The 20,534-nt window shown below is 40.1% G+C and overlaps 1 protein-coding gene across 1 annotated transcript in view; it reads left to right on the forward strand.

The window, feature by feature from the left end:
- LOC134677030 (probable chitinase 2) overlaps positions 1 to 19,713 on the forward strand; it is a 31,099-nt gene extending 11,386 nt beyond the window's left edge. The window contains exons 4-10 of the mRNA XM_063535451.1: positions 70 to 166; positions 1,050 to 1,153; positions 2,041 to 2,149; positions 3,057 to 3,251; positions 17,472 to 17,605; positions 18,858 to 19,039; positions 19,429 to 19,713. Coding sequence (XP_063391521.1) covers positions 70 to 166; positions 1,050 to 1,153; positions 2,041 to 2,149; positions 3,057 to 3,251; positions 17,472 to 17,605; positions 18,858 to 19,039; positions 19,429 to 19,706 — 1,099 coding nt within the window. The 3' untranslated portion in view covers positions 19,707 to 19,713. The remainder of the gene's footprint in view (positions 1 to 69; positions 167 to 1,049; positions 1,154 to 2,040; positions 2,150 to 3,056; positions 3,252 to 17,471; positions 17,606 to 18,857; positions 19,040 to 19,428) is intronic.
- The last annotated feature ends 821 nt before the right edge of the window (positions 19,714 to 20,534 follow it).

Below are 20,534 nucleotides of genomic sequence, written 5' to 3' on the forward strand. Positions count from 1 at the left end.
AGTCCCACTGTATGTTGTATGTAAATAAATGATTTTTCATTTATTTTTAACTACATTATTTTGTTTCAGCAACTACAAGTTTGATGGTCTGGACTTGGATTGGGAGTACCCAGCGAGAAGAGACGGCAGACCAGAGGATAAGGCCAACTACGTCACTTTGGTTAAGGTAAGACGTTCTATAATGGCGTTATTCATAAACGCGTTAAAGTGACATTCCATTTCCAACTGCAGCTGCAATACTGTTGATTTTACTATGGAAACGCGTCGCTGTCACTGTCAATTTCCATAGTAAAATGAACAGTATTTCAGCTGCAGTTGGAAATGGAATGTCACTCTTAGGTACTGGCCTGACGGCTTACCGCGAACCACGGTCGACGTATTGCCTCACTGTCGCACTTGTAAATTCCTACGTAAGTGTGACAGGGAGGCAACACTTCGAACGTAGTTCGCGGTAGGCCCTCTAAATTAGCTATGAATGTGTTTATCTGTCATTTTACTAAATCGGGCCCGTAAAGTTTTATGGATAAAGGAAAAAGTATGTGCGGAATATTTAGTTAACTGATTCTATATCAATGTTAGTTAATGATAACACGATATCAATTACTTAGTCAAAGATTTCTTGTGTATTGATGTTAAATACGGACCCTAATTAAAAATATATAAATAATGTAGGTATTCAAACAAAACTCGATAACTCATCGTTCGCCAAAACGTCTTTGAATCGCCAAAGATATCATATTTTACATGGTATAATAATATACTCCGCCTGGTACTCTCTTCCCGTCTTTTCTAGGTCACTTGACTGACACAAGCCTACGTCATCATGCGACAGCGCTATATGATAATATGCGATAGCGCTATATATAGCGGCCATGTTATTGTGACGTAGACTTGTGACACTCTGGGAAGAGAAGACCATGTTTTATTAGACTATGATATTATATATTTTCGAGGTTTGAACACTTTGAACCTGTAACCTCCGCATTGAAAGACGCACGCTCTTCCTGCTAGGCTTCCAGCGCTCTTGAACATTCTTAACATTTTTTCAGGAACTGTCAGAAGCCTTCGAGCCCAAGAAATACCTTTTGACCGCGGCCCTCGGCGCTGGTAAAGAAACGATGGACGCCGCTTACGATCTCTCCAAACTTAGCAGGTACAATAAATCAATAATAGAGTCAGACTGAGAAATATTGATAGCATGAAATTATGACGTATAAATAACACTTGCACTGCGTGGGCTTCTAAAATCACTGCGGACTTTTCTCGGTCTAAGCCCCCATTCGCACGACAGCTTTTTCAACGCGCGTTACAAAAGCACTTGAATCTGTCCGCACTCTAAATTCGATTTAACGACCAAGGCTTAAAGTCGAAAATCCAACAACGCTTGAAAAAAAGCGCCACCGCTGTCGTGTGAAATGTGAATACATATAATATATATGGTTATCCATTTGTGTCATTCTAACGCGCGTTGAAAAAGCTCCCGTGCGAATGGGGGCTAACTCTAAATCACCCGGGCCGTTCCCGGGCGGAGGCGTCCGACATGTCATTTTCTATAACTTAAGCTCCGGCCCGGACACGGCCCGGTCTCATCGCTCCTCTACACGATGGGCCAACGCCGGCCACTCGAAGGGACGCAGCCATGCGGTAGAGTGAGATAGCAATATCACTTGCTCCCTCTAACGCATAAATGCGTCCCTTGGAGTGGCCGGCGTTGGCCCATCGTGTAGAGGAGCCATAACGTGAGTCATCCTTTACCCGCTAGGCCAGACAGGGTCGTCATATTTGGAGCATTCCATGAAATTATCTACCGTTGTCCCGTACAAACGCGAGTTTTCTGAAGATTTGCAGGGTTAGGAGTTTCTTTTTCTGTAAAAAATATGACCAGAAAAATAATCGTCCGCCTTAAAGGCCGAAAAAGTTCTAATATACGAAATAAAATGCGTTTGTACGGGACAGCTCGTGGAATGCTCCATTTAAAGGCCTGATATTATGATATTTGTGACGATAATCATGTATTTATAACGAGAACTCTAATTCCAGATACCTGGACTTCATCCACATGATGTGTTACGACTATCACGGCACCTGGGACGGCTTTGTTGGAGCCAACGCTCCTATATCAGCTCCTGAACCTGACGTGCTGAGCGTGGTATGTACCTGTTGATGAACAACTCTCTTTCTTTCTCTTTCTTTATCTTTCTTTTTCTTTATTTCTATTTCTTTCTCTTTCTTTCTTTCTTTCTCTTTCTTTCTGTCTTTATTTATCTTTCTTTCTTTCTTTCATTGTGGTCTCTTCCTCATGACTGACGATCGTGGTCATCGGTGGATTTCTTTTTATACTACGTCGGTGGCAAACAAGCATACGGCCCGCTTGATGTTAAGCAGTCTCCGTAGCCTATGGACGCCTGCAACTCTAGAGATGTTACATGTTGCCAAACCTAACACCCCGCACCCTCGTTGAGCCTTATTCAGCGCCAAGAATACAACACTATGAGCAGGCGTGGCTCACTCCGCGATTTCGTCGCTTGGCTACAGGTAGCTAAAAGTACATCCGTTCGGCCCCAATTTTGGGGTTTGCCATAAGCCGCGCGTGGCGCTGTCGCCACCTAGCGGCCATATCTGTGCTGATCGTAACAGACGCGTTTTGTTAGAGAGTGAGTCTTTTGTACTTAGTACTATTATTTATTCTGTGCTATGAGTAGGATGTAATGTTATTCGGCTGCGGTCTTCTGTAAGGTTGGGCTTTGCTCTAGATCTGGAATGACAGCCGCTGTGCTGTGCCCTACCACACAAAACTAGACTAGATGACATCCACAGGGCCATACCTCTCTTTTGGACGTAGTTTTAGGACATACCTGAGTCCAAATATGGTATGTAGGTACCTACATGTCTGTTGCTGAAAAATGTAAATGTACATTAAATTCTACATATTGGATATACTCACTGTATTTCGGCGAGTCATAAATATATATGTCAATGTTTTATATAGGACAGTAGATTTATTTTCAAGATATTGAAGTCTTAAGTTTTATACTCCATCAATCCTTTCTTTTCAGGAATACACCATCAAATACATGCTGGAGCATGGCGTGAGCCCATACAAGATGGTGCTCGGTCTCCCGATGTACGGACGTACATTCTACCTCATGGACGCCAGTGTGGGGAGAGTGGAGTATGGGAGAACGCCAGTCAAGAGCCAGGGCTTTAAGGGGCCGTATACTAGAGAGGCAGGCTTCATGGGGTACAATGAGGTAGATCAGACCATTTTTTACCTTTTTTTATACTACGTTCAGGCAATTTTTAAGCAAGCAAGGCAAGTCACTGGTCATACAAGATGCAGGTGCTCGGTCTCCCGATGTACGGACGTACATTCTACCTCATGGACGCCAGTGTGGGGAGAGTGGAGTATGGTATGGTAGAACGCCAGTCAAGAGCCAGGGCTTTAAGGGGCCGTATACTCGAGAAGCAGGCTTCATGGTCGTTTCTCAAAAAGTTGGCACCGCCACCTGTAAATAGGTTTATGTTAGAACTTTTTTTTCATTATGTATAATTTTTATATATAAAATTTTAACACATATTTAGAGAGACTTTTTACACAGAGGCCTAATACTTTGAAAAAGATTTAATAAATATTGATTACAAAAAAAAATATTGTAACTACGTTTATCCGTTAACCTGCCGTGTCCCAACGCGAGGTACTGATGTTCCGAGCTATGAAAACCACAAAAATGATTAACTTAATTTAACGTTATTACCGTATTTTATTAACATATATCCTTAACTTTTAAAGTATTACTATCGCATAATAATATTATACTTATATTTTAAGTTATTCGGCTTCAAAGTTTGTCCAAGGCAATTTTTAACAGTCACCTGGCGCGTCACGTTCATGACGATTGTATAACCCCCACCGCACCTATCCCGTCTCACTCCGCACGAGCCGAAGCCGCCACTCATCAGCTATCACCTGGTAGGACGAAGACGTGGTTATTGTGCTTCGCAAATAAAACACAAACGACAAAGTATCGGAAATTGGAGTTTGTAATGGGTAAGTACTCTTTATCCTGGCGTCGATATCTTGCTAATTATGTAACCTATCGCATTACTATCAAGATATGTAACGTAAACAATAGTTTATAGTAGAAGAGCCGGCCGCAAATTTTCTAACCGACTTGATACCACGATGAGATACACAATGGGAAACCATAAAAGTGATGCTAAGTCCGAATTCGATAGTCTGCCACGGCGGAACTTGCCGAAAGTACGAAAAAGAAGGCCACTTCCGGTGCGAAAAAAGGGGGCTGATTTAACCCATCTGATACCGAAATAATAGTTATGGCAGCAGTTAGAAATTTACATGTAGACACATAAAAGCGAAGTCTGCCAGTAGTTTTTTAGCCGGAAGTGCTTGGCAGACGCTCTCAAAGGTGGTCAACGGGACCCCTAATTTAACCCATCTGATACCACCATGAAACCAATTCCAGTCGATAGGTATGAACCCTCATTTCAGGAATATATAAGTCTGCCAAGGCTTTTCCTGCCGTAACACCATGGCAGACGAGATTATGTAAGCAAGGTCTGCATCGGTTACCCTACACTAACCCATCTGATACCACCATGAAACCAATTCCAGTCGGTAGGTATGAACCCCCATTTTAGAAATATATAAGTCTGCCAAGGTTTTTCCTGCCGAAACACCTTGGCAGACGAGATTATAAGCAAGATGACCATCGGTTACCGTACACTAACCCATCTGATACCACCATGAAACCAATTCTAGTCGGTAGGTATGAACCCTCATTTCAGGAATTTATAAGTCTGCCAAGGCCTTTCCTGCCGAAACACCTTGACAGACGAGATTATGTAAGCAGCATCCGCATCCGAGGGATCCGTATTTTGGAATTATACAGATTACGGACATTATTAATAGCTGTAGGCTTATTTATTACTTTATGCTTATACATATTTGTATATTATTATGTTATTAATAAAATATATTTATAATTTATTAAACCTAAACTTAATACATTGGGAATTCATTACCTGCTTACGGCAGTAGTAGGGATTAGTGGGTGAGTTCTGGCTCACTGAGCCAGGCCAACAGTCCCTCCCCTTTTTTCCCATGTTGAGGCCCTGCAACCTTGCCTTGAACCCAAACTTATGTCATTGTAGCTCGAATCTAACCTAATAATTTTTTCAATTATCTACTTTTGCAAAGTTAAATGTTGTAATCTCTATTTCGCGAAATGGAATTTTAATGTGACTTTAATGTATGTGCAGTCTACTTAGTAATTGGGTTTAAAGATATAAAAACACACATTTTATTTCATATCCATAGTAACATCATTACTTATTCTGTGTACAGTGGAGAAAACGAATGAAATCATGCAATTTGATTTTGCTATTTTTAAATAAAGAGTAACCAAACAGTATTTTCCACAGTTGTTGGTAATGATACCATCTCTTACAATTTCTCTTCATGAACATTTTATGATACCTAACCTTCCAGTTTTCGCCCGAATTAATCAAAAAATTCACCAACACCATTTACACCAACCAAATAGAAAACGGGTCCGTGTCCGAATTCGCGATCTCGAGTCCGGGTCCGCGTCCGGGTCCAGGTTCAGGTAGAAGTCGAATTCAAAATCTTGCTTGTTTTGCCAGTGGGGTAACTTGCTTAACAATCAATTAGAAAAAGACAAGTCGTCGAGGAGTTCCGTTCTGATCACCATCAGCAATACCACTTCATCAAATGCCACTGTTCTTAATGTAAATCCTTGTTTGCCTGATGAAAATACAAAAGTCACTATACAATGCCATTCAGATTTGTAGAGTTCCCTCGATTCCTTATGGATCCCATCATTAGAACTTGAGCTTGACGAAAATGTGACTTAAAAACCTAACGTGCTTAACAAACATAACGAAGAGGACAAATCCCCAAACATGAGCTATGCGTCGTTGAAGAGTTCCATTCTGATCATCATCAGCAGTTTCACTTCATCAAATAGGCCAAGAAATAAGAAGTTATAGAGGGAAATGCTAGGAACACAATTTTTGACTCCGTAACTTTGTTTGGACTAGTTAGGAGGTGAACATATCAAAAGTCCCCGGCCGTAGCCCCGGTGCTGGGGGGGAGAGGGGGGGAAAGAAGGTCTCATTTTTCGATTTTTCACTAATATCTTGGAAACTTTGCGTCTTAGCGACATGACTACTGAGACAAACCAAAAGCTGATAAAATTTGTTACAAGTTTTATTCAGTCAATTTTTTCGATATCTTGAATAGTTTTTGAGATATCCGCTCTTGAAAGTTTATTTAGGGCTTTCAATTTTATCTTGATATCTACATTAGTGAAGCTGCTAGGCCGTGTTTGGTATCATTTTCGTATATATCGGGGGTGCTGAATTCATTTTTGGTATCACATTGACACCATTCCTTAGAAAAAACATATAAACTTTAAACAAATACCTTTTTTTTTAAATTCCTCTTCACGCTTAAACCGCTCAACCGATTTAATTGTAATTTGGTATACAGATATTTCGAGTCCGAAGACAGGACATAAGATACTTTTTATCTCAATAATCATCCTTTAAAGTTGTGAAATGGAGTATGGGGGGAATTCAACTTCGTCGACGAAACTGAATTCCTGAGGTAAATACTGCTTAAGGTAAAGTTTGAAGTCATGTTAGGTATCATTTTCATCTAAATCACAGATGTATACCATCCTAAATTTCACCTAAACCGGTTCAGCGGTTATTGACTCCTCATACAAACTTCCACCCCACTTTTCACATCCTCAAAAGATGCTTTTGGTTATAAAAACCATCCTATGTCCTGTGTCGAGACTGAAACTATTTCTATACAAAATTTCAACGAAATTAGTTCAGCGGTTTAAGCGTGAAGAGGGATTTTTAAAAATATATTTTTTTTAATTTTGGTTTTACTTCGGAATAGTGTCAATGTGATACCATAAATGAATTCAGCACCCCCGATTTATACGAAAATGATATCAAACATGGCCTAACAGCATCACTGATGTAGATATCAAGATAAAATTAAAATCCCTAAATAAACTTTCAAGAGCGGGTATCTCAAAAACTATTCAAGATATCGAAAAACTTGACTAGATAAAACTTGTAACTAATTTTATGAGCTTTCGGTTTGTCTTAGTAGTCATGTCGCTAAGATGCAAAGTTTCCAAGATATCAATGAAAAACCGAAAAATTCGACCTTCTTACCCCCCTCTTCCCCGCAGCACCGGGGCTACAGCCGGGGACTTTTGATATTTTCACCTCCTAACTAGTCTAAACAAAGTTACGGAGTCAAATATTGTGTTCCTAGCATTTCCCTCTACAACGTTTTTTGAGCATTCATTTACTGACCTAAAATGTCACAATTTTGAATGTAAATGCTTGGTTTGTTTATAAAAACACCAGTATCACTATATGTTAGGGTGGTTCAAAAAACATTTTTTTTTTCCTAAGGGGCACCCCCTTATTTAGGGTGCCGCTTCTTCTAGCTAGAGTTTGAATTTTCCTATACAAACGTGAACCACCCTACTACTATATGCAGCACAACGTCCTGAGTGGCGCAGGCTGGTGCATGACAAAGTGCGCGATTTCGAGAAGCAACGTAAAGTTGACCTCGACACTAAACGCGATGATCTGAAAGCGCACCAGCCTGCTTCCATTCACTACCACTATGTGGCTGGTGTTCTCACGTGCCCTCAATGTGCGCGGAGGTTCACCTCCAAGATCGGCTATGTCAGCCATATTCGGGCGCACGAGCGCCGAGCTAACTAGGAGTCGAAGTGGTCGCCATGGTCGAAATCGGCCGGAAGGATCATCATCATCATTTCATTCACCTACAAGATTTGAAGAGTGCCCTCGATTCCTCATAAATCTCACCATCAGAACTGGGTTTTGACTAAGACGGAACCAATCTGTATGTATATACAGTGGAACCTGGATAATTGCAATCTCAAGGGACCGGCCAATTTTTGTCAATTAACCAGGTTTTTCATTTAAGCAGGTCGTGTCAATTAACGAGGTTCAAAAAAACGTTGTGTCAATTATAGAGGTTTTCATTAATAGAGGTTGCGTTCTGACAAATTTCTTTTATGGAGGTGCAAATAACCATTTTAAGTAGATTTACACGTTTACATTCTATATATTGCTTCCGTCTATACTTGCACTTTTACACTACATTAATTACCACTTTATTTTCTTATCATTTGGGTTTAACAAATTCCCTTGAATTGTAGAAGAAAGTTTTATTAGAATGTAAAAAGCATAAGTACTTTGTTTTTTATTGATCAAAACTAATTCACCTACTACAGGCTGTGATAGGTACCCAATAAATAAATAAAATTCTGGATGGAGATATAAATAAAATGATCATTGCTATTAAAATATTGTTTCTGCTGTATACAACTACATTATTTCAATTACAGAGGTAATAAGCAAGACTCGTTTCAATAATAGAGGTAAAAACAAGAGCAAAAAAAACGGATTTTTTTAGCACAGTGTCAATTATAGAGGTCTTAAGTTGCGATGTGGTCAATTATAGAGGCAAAATTACGAAAAGCACTAAAATCTAAATTGCAATTATAGAGGTTCCAAAATTTCAATTATAGAGGCCTTTTGGTCTCAAGGGACCGGGACCGGACTTTTGGTTGCAATTATTGAGGTTTTCCATTTATCCAGGTGCCAATTAACCAGGTTTCACTGAACTTACAAGTTACAACTCAACTAAAAAAAGAATTTTCAAAATCGATCCCGAAATGACGGAGATATCAAACATTAAAAAAACCGAATTTATACCTCCTTTTTAGGGTTCCGTAGCCAAATGGCAAAAAACGGAACTCTTATAGATTCGTCATGTCTGTCTGTGCGTCTGTCCGTCCGTATGTCACAGCCACTTTTTTCCGAAACTATAAGAACTGTTGAAACTTGGTAAGTAGATGTATTCAGTGAAACGCATTAAGATTTTAACACAAAAATAGAAAAAAATTCTTTTTTTAGTTGAGTTGTAACTTGTAAGTACAGTGAAACCTGGTTAATTGGCACCTGGATAAATGGAAAACCTCAATAATTGCAACCAAAAGTCCGGTCCCGGTCCCTTGAGACCAAAAGGCCTCTATAATTGAAATTTTGGAACCTCTATAATTGCAATTTAGATTTTAGTGCTTTTCGTAATTTTGCCTCTATAATTGACCACATCGCAACTTAAGACCTCTATAATTGACACTGTGCTAAAAAAATCCGTTTTTTTTGCTCTTGTTTTTACCTCTATTATTGAAACGAGTCTTGCTTATTACCTCTGTAATTGAAATAATGTAGTTGTATACAGCAGAAACAATATTTTAATAGCAATGATCATTTTATTTATATCTCCATCCAGAATTTTATTTATTTATTGGGTACCTATCACAGCCTGTAGTAGGTGAATTAGTTTTGATCAATAAAAAACAAAGTACTTATGCTTTTTACATTCTAATAAAACTTTCTTCTACAATTCAAGGGAATTTGTTAAACCCAAATGATAAGAAAATAAAGTGGTAATTAATGTAGTGTAAAAGTGCAAGTATAGACGGAAGCAATATATAGAATGTAAACGTGTAAATCTACTTAAAATGGTTATTTGCACCTCCATAAAAGAAATTTGTCAGAACGCAACCTCTATTAATGAAAACCTCTATAATTGACACAACGTTTTTTTGAACCTCGTTAATTGACACGACCTGCTTAAATGAAAAACCTGGTTAATTGACAAAAATTGGCCGGTCCCTTGAGATTGCAATTATCCAGGTTCCACTGTATATACATACAGATTGGTTCCGTCTTAGTCAAAACCCAGTTCTGATGGTGAGATTTATGAGGAATCGAGGGCACTCTTCAAATCTTGTAGGTGAATGAAATGATGATGATGATCCTTCCGGCCGATTTCGACCATGGCGACCACTTCGACTCCTAGTTAGCTCGGCGCTCGTGCGCCCGAATATGGCTGACATAGCCGATCTTGGAGGTGAACCTCCGCGCACATTGAGGGCACGTGAGAACACCAGCCACATAGTGGTAGTGAATGGAAGCAGGCTGGTGCGCTTTCAGATCATCGCGTTTAGTGTCGAGGTCAACTTTACGTTGCTTCTCGAAATCGCGCACTTTGTCATGCACCAGCCTGCGCCACTCAGGACGTTGTGCTGCATATAGTAGTAGGGTGGTTCACGTTTGTATAGGAAAAATTCAAACTCTAGCTAGAAGAAGCGGCACCCCCTTATTTTGTTACATTTATTATGTTGACAAAATACACCAAGTTTGTAATCTTATCTTAACTACAAGGGAGTGCTCAAACACTTAGAAATTCTTCAAATTGTACGAAATCCAAAAAAAATAAGTTACTCTTTTTTAGATTTTTATGTAAGTAGTAGTTTTCACCTTATTTGAAAGTGTGATTTAAAAGATATTATTTTGAAAGAAAATGTTTTTCTACTTCAAAACTTATACATCACATGTGCAAATAGTGTGAAACCAGATATTTAAATAAAATTCTGAATAATACTCTTTTTTTTGGGTTTCAAACAACATACAAAATTTCAACGTGGTGAAGCACCCCCTTGTAGTTGAGATAAATTACGAAACTTGGTGTATTTTATCAGCATAATAAGTGTAACTAAATAAGGGGGTGCCCCTTAGGAAAAAAAAAATGTTTTTTGAACCACCCTAACATATAGTGATACTGGTGTTTTTATAAACAAACCAAGCATTTACATTCAAAATTGTGACATTTTAGGTCCGTAAATGAATGCTCAAAAAACGTTGTAGAGGGAAATGCTAGGAACACAATATTTGACTCCGTAACTTTGTTTAGACTAGTTAGGAGGTGAAAATATCAAAAGTCCCCGGCTGTAGCCCCGGTGCTGCGGGGAAGAGGGGGGTAAGAAGGTCGAATTTTTCGGTTTTTCATTGATATCTTGGAAACTTTGCATCTTAGCGACATGACTACTAAGACAAACCGAAAGCTCATAAAATTAGTTACAAGTTTTATCTAGTCAAGTTTTTCGATATCTTGAATAGTTTTTGAGATACCCGCTCTTGAAAGTTTATTTAGGGATTTTAATTTTATCTTGATATCTACATCAGTGATGCTGTTAGGCCATGTTTGATATCATTTTCGTATAAATCGGGGGTGCTGAATTCATTTATGGTATCACATTGACACTATTCCGAAGTAAAACCAAAATTAAAAAAAATATATTTTTAAAAATCCCTCTTCACGCTTAAACCGCTGAACTAATTTCGTTGAAATTTTGTATAGAAATAGTTTCAGTCTCGACACAGGACATAGGATGGTTTTTATAACCAAAAGCATCTTTTGAGGATGTGAAAAGTGGGGTGGAAGTTTGTATGAGGAGTCAATAACCGCTGAACCGGTTTAGGTGAAATTTAGGATGGTATACATCTGTGATTTAGATGAAAATGATACCTAACATGACTTCAAACTTTACCTTAAGCAGTATTTACCTCAGGAATTCAGTTTCGTCGACGAAGTTGAATTCCCCCCATACTCCATTTCACAACTTTAAAGGATGATTATTGAGATAAAAAGTATCTTATGTCCTGTCTTCGGACTCGAAATATCTGTATACCAAATTACAATTAAATCGGTTGAGCGGTTTAAGCGTGAAGAGGAATTTAAAAAAAAAGGTATTTGTTTAAAGTTTATATGTTTTTTCTAAGGAATGGTGTCAATGTGATACCAAAAATGAATTCAGCACCCCCGATATATACGAAAATGATACCAAACACGGCCTAGCAGCTTCACTAATGTAGATATCAAGATAAAATTGAAAGCCCTAAATAAACTTTCAAGAGCGGATATCTCAAAAACTATTCAAGATATCGAAAAAATTGACTGAATAAAACTTGTAACAAATTTTATCAGCTTTTGGTTTGTCTCAGTAGTCATGTCGCTAAGACGCAAAGTTTCCAAGATATTAGTGAAAAATCGAAAAATGAGACCTTCTTTCCCCCCTCTCCCCCCCAGCACCGGGGCTACGGCCGGGGACTTTTGATATGTTCACCTCCTAACTAGTCCAAACAAAGTTACGGAGTCAAAAATTGTGTTCCTAGCATTTCCCTCTATAACTTCTTATTTCTTGGCCTATTTGATGAAGTGAAACTGCTGATGATGATCAGAATGGAACTCTTCAACGACGCATAGCTCATGTTTGGGGATTTGTCCTCTTCGTTATGTTTGTTAAGCACGTTAGGTTTTTAAGTCACATTTTCGTCAAGCTCAAGTTCTAATGATGGGATCCATAAGGAATCGAGGGAACTCTACAAATCTGAATGGCATTGTATAGTGACTTTTGTATTTTCATCAGGCAAACAAGGATTTACATTAAGAACAGTGGCATTTGATGAAGTGGTATTGCTGATGGTGATCAGAACGGAACTCCTCGACGACTTGTCTTTTTCTAATTGATTGTTAAGCAAGTTACCCCACTGGCAAAACAAGCAAGATTTTGAATTCGACTTCTACCTGAACCTGGACCCGGACGCGGACCCGGACTCGAGATCGCGAATTCGGACACGGACCCGTTTTCTATTTGGTTGGTGTAAATGGTGTTGGTGAATTTTTTGATTAATTCGGGCGAAAACTGGAAGGTTAGGTATCATAAAATGTTCATGAAGAGAAATTGTAAGAGATGGTATCATTACCAACAACTGTGGAAAATACTGTTTGGTTACTCTTTATTTAAAAATAGCAAAATCAAATTGCATGATTTCATTCGTTTTCTCCACTGTACACAGAATAAGTAATGATGTTACTATGGATATGAAATAAAATGTGTGTTTTTATATCTTTAAACCCAATTACTAAGTAGACTGCACATACATTAAAGTCACATTAAAATTCCATTTCGCGAAATAGAGATTACAACATTTAACTTTGCAAAAGTAGATAATTGAAAAAATTATTAGGTTAGATTCGAGCTACAATGACATAAGTTTGGGTTCAAGGCAAGGTTGCAGGGCCTCAACATGGGAAAAAAGGGGAGGGACTGTTGGCCTGGCTCAGTGAGCCAGAACTCACCCACTAATCCCTACTACTGCCGTAAGCAGGTAATGAATTCCCAATGTATTAAGTTTAGGTTTAATAAATTATAAATATATTTTATTAATAACATAATAATATACAAATATGTATAAGCATAAAGTAATAAATAAGCCTACAGCTATTAATAATGTCCGTAATCTGTATAATTCCAAAATACGGATCCCTCGGATGCGGATGCTGCTTACATAATCTCGTCTGTCAAGGTGTTTCGGCAGGAAAGGCCTTGGCAGACTTATAAATTCCTGAAATGAGGGTTCATACCTACCGACTAGAATTGGTTTCATGGTGGTATCAGATGGGTTAGTGTACGGTAACCGATGGTCATCTTGCTTATAATCTCGTCTGCCAAGGTGTTTCGGCAGGAAAAACCTTGGCAGACTTATATATTTCTAAAATGGGGGTTCATACCTACCGACTGGAATTGGTTTCATGGTGGTATCAGATGGGTTAGTGTAGGGTAACCGATGCAGATCTTGCTTACATAATCTCGTCTGCCATGGTGTTACGGCAGGAAAAGCCTTGGCAGACTTATATATTCCTGAAATGAGGGTTCATACCTACCGACTGGAATTGGTTTCATGGCGGTATCAGATGGGTTAGTGTACGGTAACCGATGGTCATCTTGCTTATAATCTCGTCTGCCAAGGTGTTTCGGCAGGAAAAACCTTGGCAGACTTATATATTCCTAAAATGGGGGTTCGTACCCACTGACTGGAATTGGTTTCATGGTGGTATCAGATGGGTTAGTGTAGGGTAACCGATGCCGACCTTGCTTACATAATCTCGTCTGCCAAGGTGTTTCGGCAGGAATAGCCTTGGCAGACTTATATATTCCTGACATGAGGGTTCATACCTATCGACTGGAATTGGTTTCATGGTGGTATCAGATGGGTTAAATTAGGGGTCCCGTTGACCACCTTTGAGAGCGTCTGCCAAGCACTTCCGGCTAAAAAACTACTGGCAGACTTCGCTTTTATGTGTCTACATGTAAATTTCTAACTGCTGCCATAACTATTATTTCGGTATCAGATGGGTTAAATCAGCCCCCTTTTTTCGCACCGAAAGTGGCCTTCTTTTTCGTACTTTCGGCAAGTTCCGCCGTGGCAGACTATCGAATTCGGACTTAGCATCACTTTTATGGTTTCCCATTGTGTATTTCATCGTGGTATCAAGTCGGTTAGAAAATTTGCGGCCGGCTCTTCTACTATTAGTTTTATATGCCTAAGTATGGAGTTCATCAAGCTAATACATTTTGTGTATTCGCGATATAACTGCCATTTTCCCCATCACCTGCATATCGTCCACCTGGCTAATACTGCCAGGTGGATGAGATTTTGCGGCAGGTTAATGTCACTGATACCACAACTAATACTCGTAACTATATAATTATATAGCGGTTATATCGCTTTTGTGTGTTAATTTAGGAATAAAAACTATCCTGTCCGTTAAAGCTGCATATTATTGAAATTTGTGTACTTTTGTCTTAAGTCTCGTTAACCTGTCCAAAAAAGTCAGGTGAATGATGCAATGCCAGGTGATTGAAGCGTCATTCACCTGCCATATGACAGGTGATCGATAACTATTTAAAATCCACGTTACATCAGTCAGTTTGAGCATAAACTAGATTTGTGACGTCCCACGGGAAAAGGTACCTTATGATGAGGGTTTTTAGTTTCAGACATATTATACTAAAATGTTTTGTAAAAAGGTGAAAACATGCTCATTTTGTTTATTGTGTGATGAGATGACGGGCGGGAGAGAGAGGTATGGATGAAAAGAAAAAGACATGCTGCGTCGACCCCAAACGAATGGGGCAAGGGCAAGCGAATGATGATGATAATCTGAAACCTTAATGCTTAACGTTTGTTTACCTGACCGATTTAGAAAATTTTTTTTGATTGTATGTATATGCATACAGATTGGTCCCGTTTTTGTCAAAACCCAGTTCTGATGATGGGATCCATGAAGAATCGAGGGAACTCCTCAAATCTTAAAGGCATATATGTAGTTATTTTTGTGTTTTTATTTACAAATCAAGCATATACATTCACAAAAGTGACATTTGATGAAGTGGAACTGCTGATGGAGATCAGAACGAAACTCTTCAACGACGCATAGTTCACGTTTGGCGATTTGTCCTCTTCGTTATGATTGTTAAGCAAGTTAAGTTTTAAGCCACATTTTTGTCAATCTCGAGTTCTGATGATGGGATCCATGAGAAATCGAGGGAACTCCTCAAATTTTAAAGGCATGCGTATAGTGACTTTTGGATTTTCATCAGAAAATCAAGCATTTTCATTAAAAACTGTCGCATTTGATGAAGTGGAACTGCTGATGATGATCAGAACAGAACTCTTCAACAACGCATAGTACACGTTTAGCGATTTAGATTTCGACTTGGATTGGGACTGGGGCTGGGACCCGGAACCAGACTCGGGCCCGGACTCGGACCGGGACTGTGACTCGGACCCGGACCTAGACTCAAACCCGGAGTCGGACCTGGACCTGGATCCCGGCTCTGAACCTGAACCCGGACCTGACCTGACCTTGCACCAAACCTGAGTTCCACTAGGTACTGCAAGGGTTCAGCATCAGCTCTATCTTGGGTACTGCTCTCCCAAGTGCTCATCAAGACGTGTCGAATGACCAAAACAGCATGTCTCTATGTTGCACTAAACCTGAGTTCCAGTAGGTACTGCGAGGGTTCATCATCAGCTCTATCTTGGGTACTGCTCTCCCAAGTGCTCATCAAGACGTGTCGAATGACCAAAACAGCGTGTGTCTATGTTGCACCAAACCTGAGTTCCAGTAGGTACTGCGAGGGTTCATCATCAGCTCTATCTTGGGTACTGGTCTCCCAGGTCCTCATCAAGACGTGTCGAATGACCAAAACAGCATGTCTCTATGTTGCATCAAACCTGAGTTCCAGTAGGTACTGCGTGGGTTCATCATCAGCTCTATCTTGGGTACTGCTCTCCCAAGTGCTCATCAAGACGTGTCGAATGACCAAAACAGCGTGTGTCTATGTTGCACCAAACCTAAGTTCCACTAGGTACTGCGAGGGTTCAGCATCAGCTCTATCTTGGGTACTACTTTTCCAAGTGCTCATCAAGACGTGTTGGATGACCAAAACAGCGCGTGTCTATGTTGCACCAAACCTGAGTTCCACTAGGTGCTGCGAGGGTTCAGCATCAGCTCTATCTCGGGTACTGCTCTTCCAAGTGCTCATCAAGATGTGTCGAATGACCAAAACAGCATGTGTCTATGTTGCATCAAACCTGAGTTCCAGTAGGTACTGCGAGGGTTCATCATCAGCTCTATCTTGGGTACTGGTCTCCCAAGTCCTCATGAGGACGTGTCGAATGACCAAAACAGCGTGTGTCTATGTTGCACCAAACCTGAGTTCCACTAGGTACTGCGAGGGTTCAGCATCAGCTCTATCTTGGGTACTGTCCTCCCAAGTCCTCATCAAGACGTGTCGATTGACCAAAACAGCGTGTGTCTATGTTGCATCAAACCTGAGTTCCAGTAGGTACTGCGAGGGTTCAGCATCAGCTCTATCTTTGGTACTGTTATTTTTAGAAGGCATTGAAAATGATGTGGTGGACAGGTGGATGACACACATTACAGGTTAATGATGACAAGAAACCAGGTTAACGGCAACGGACACAGGTTAATGACGCCTCTCGATAACCTGTCAATATTTTCATTGGAATTTGTACTTATTTCTCGATAACCTGCTTCTACTATCGATAACCTGGAGACAAAATATCTTTCACCTGTCCTTGATATCATTCACCTGAATTTCAAACGCCTATATCTTCTAAAATAATTGAAGGAATTGCTTCCCTTCCACATTTTCTAATAGTTTAAGTTGCCTTTTAACGATCCCAATAAAAAAAAATGCGAAAATGCAAAATTTTTGAAAAACATAAATTTTAACCTGGCGGTGCCAACTTTTTGAGAAACGACCTCATGGGGTACAATGTGGTGAGCACTCATTTAATTCAGGAAGTAAGTAAGGTCCAAATTGTATAAGCTCGCCCGCCTATAGGGAAATCTTCGTTGTACCATAGAGAAAACTATTATTTTCGTAGTCGACATCTAGCATCGAGTAGCGGAATTATCAGTACTGCAGACTTCTGCTTCTAATATTAGGTTGTAAATTGTTGTTCAATACAATTTTCGTGAGTCGCCACACGAGAGACATCTAGTATCATGTAGCAGTACCGCTACTCGACTACGAAAATAATAGTCGTCTTGGTACCAAAACCGATGTATGGAGTGAGCACTATATTCTTACTATATTTCTCTATAACCATAGAGTACTAAATAAATACCTCGTTTACAGATTTGTATGGAGCTCTCAAACCAGTCCAACTCCTGGCGGCGTGCATGGGATGAAGCCAGCAGCACACCTTTCCTTCGTGACGGTGCTCGCGTTATTTCTTATGATGACCCTCAGTCCATCGCTGTCAAAGTCAAGTAAGTCCTATTCTTTCTTCAAATCGTCTTCATCGTCCATCAAACAGTGTCTCACAAATACAACGATATGCAGTGCCGTCTTTACCATAAGGGCACACGGGGCCCGTGCCCGGGGCCCCCATCCTCAGGGGGCCCCGAAGGACAGACAGTAACAGTATATTTGATTACCCATAATAAATAGAAGATCATAGTAGAAAGATGTTTGTTTAATTCGCTTTCTTTACTTTCCTAAAAGGCCCCAAATTCTTATGTGCCCAAGGCCCAGGATAGTTTAAGATGGCCCTGATGATATGCGAGCGACTTTAGTGCAGCTCAAATCCCTTGGTCCCAACGCGCCGCATAATGTGATGCCTCTGCCACAATATATTGTTTTGTTGGTAGAGTGAGACGTTTTATGACACCTTGGATTGCTGCTTAAAACCGAAAGTAGTGAATGACTGACCAAATAAACACGATCTTTACTGACATCCATCACCACCACCGACCACCAGATTGACAATGTCAGGTCCTTGGGTCGTGTCCCGTACCGTTTTTAACAAGCTTTTATTAGGTCGACCTGTATGTAACTAACTATGTAATGGAATCTAAGGTAACTAATTTAACCATCTTCCAAGGATCGTAACGTCATGAAAATTGGCAGCTGTATGTAGTTCTGATGACAATACAATAATATGGTACTGTCGAAATGATCTGATGATGGAGACAGGAGGTGGCCATAGGAAAGTCGACCTGTATGTAACTATGTAATGGAATCTAAGTTAACTAATTTAACCATCTTCCAAGGATCGTAGCGTCATGAAAATTGGCAGCTGTATGTAGTTCTGATGACAATACAATAATATGGTACTGTCGAACTGATCTGATGATGGAGACGGGTGGTGGCCATAGGAACTCTGTGATGAAACAACGCTACCTAATTGTGTTAGGGGTTTTTAGAATTGTCTCGATGAGAATTAGTTGTCTGTCGTAAGAAAAGTACAGTCAGCGATAAAAGCTTGTACCAAAAATGAAAATTTTGCCAAAAACTTATTATATGCACACTCCGCTGGCTCCACAGAAAACCAACGCCGTTGACCACGCTAGTTGCGCCAGCTGCATTGCTGAGTGGAGACCATTTCGGCTTCACATCTCTATTTCCACTGTGTTGTTTATCTTTGCCCCGTACTTGTATATAGATGTGTTATTTGTATTGATGCGTTGTCTGAACTGAAATTACTTCTATTCTATTCAAAAAAATCTTTTCTACCCTCAGGTTGGCAGTGTCCTACGGCCTCGGCGGCCTCATGGTGTGGAGTATCGACACGGACGACTTCAAAGGGTCCTGCGAAGTGGACAACACGAAGAACGCGTACGAAGTCTTCACGAAGACGTATGCGGAGATCAGAGACAGCCCGGTGTTGAAAGAGGCGCTGAAGACTTTGAATTTGCCTGATGGTGGGTTTCCTTCGTTAATATTATGAATGTGGAAGTTTTTATATTATGTACGAACACACATCTTCACGAAGATGTATGCAGAGATTAGCTCTGAAATCTGAAACCTCCACACCCTTCTTTAACTTTCTTCTTTTTCTTAGTATATGACATTTATTTCAGTTTAAACCATGGTATAATAATATACTCCGCCTGGTACTCTCTTCCCATCTTTTCGTGGTCACGTGACTGACACAAGCCTACATCATCATGCGACAGCGCTATATGATAATATGCGATAGCGCTATACATAGCGGCCATGTTATTGTGCCGCAGGCTTGTGTCACTCTGGGAAGAGAAGACCATGTTTTATTCGACTATGGTTTAAACACAACTTTTGTTATTATTTACAGCCAACCGATTGGAAAACCTGAGCAAGCGTACAGCCTACGTGGCTTCAAACGGCGAACTTTTCCTCCGCCTCCCCGAACCCGAATACTCCAACTATCCCCTCATGCGCACCATCAACGAGGCGACAACCCTAGCGTTAGAAGAGAAGCGCATATTGGACGAGATGGACAGGATCATGAGAGAGAACGAGATAGAGGACAAGCCCGCGCCCAAATCCAGTCATAGGGCTGTCAGCAGTTTAGGTTTTTTGTCTTGTGTGTTGTTATTGTTTAAGTTATAAGTGAATAGTAGCTTGTGTTACAAGGGATCAAAATGATATATTTCCGTCAAGGGCGTACATTGAATCCCGAATGAAGCGATGGATTCTACAATAGAATCCCGAACGTAGTGAGCGATTCTAAAGTAGAATGCTGAGCGTAATGAGGGATTCAAGTGTTAACGCCCAAGATGAAATAATTTTGATACCGTGTGACACATACTGCTTTTCACATCAACTATGAGGAAAATAAAAAAACCGGGCAAGTGCGAGTCGGACTCGCGCACGAAGGGTTCCGTACCATAAAGCAAAAAAAAAACGGAAAAAATGCAAAAAGAAAACGGTCACCCATCCAAGTACTGACCATGCCCGACGTTGCTTAACTTTGGTCAAAAATCACGTTTGCTGTATGGGAGCCCCACTTCAATCTTTATTTTATTCTGTTTTTAGTATTTGTTGTTATAGCGGCAACAGAAATACATCATCTGTGAAAATTTCAACTGTCTAGCTATCACGGTTTGTGAGATACAGCCTGGTGACAGACGGACGGACGGACGGACGGACAGCGAAGTCTTAGTAATAGGGTCCCGTTTTACCCTTTGGGTACGGAACCCTAAAAAGCTTAGTGTTGACACAATCATATTTATTCAGTTTCCACAGAACTCCGCCATTGTAGAAATTACACTCAATTCATTTGAATTAATTTAAGCTAAAAAATAACAAAAACAGTGTCACAGAACAGAAAAGTGCCACTGATCGCCCCTAGCAGGGAGGAAAAGTGCCACTTTGATCCTTCCTAGCGGGGAAGAAAAAGCCCTTTTCCGAATAGGTGATGTGAAAAGACTTTTTCAC

The sequence above is a fragment of the Cydia fagiglandana genome, chromosome 25 (assembly GCF_963556715.1).
Source record: "Cydia fagiglandana chromosome 25, ilCydFagi1.1, whole genome shotgun sequence".
NCBI lineage: Eukaryota > Metazoa > Arthropoda > Insecta > Lepidoptera > Tortricidae > Cydia > Cydia fagiglandana.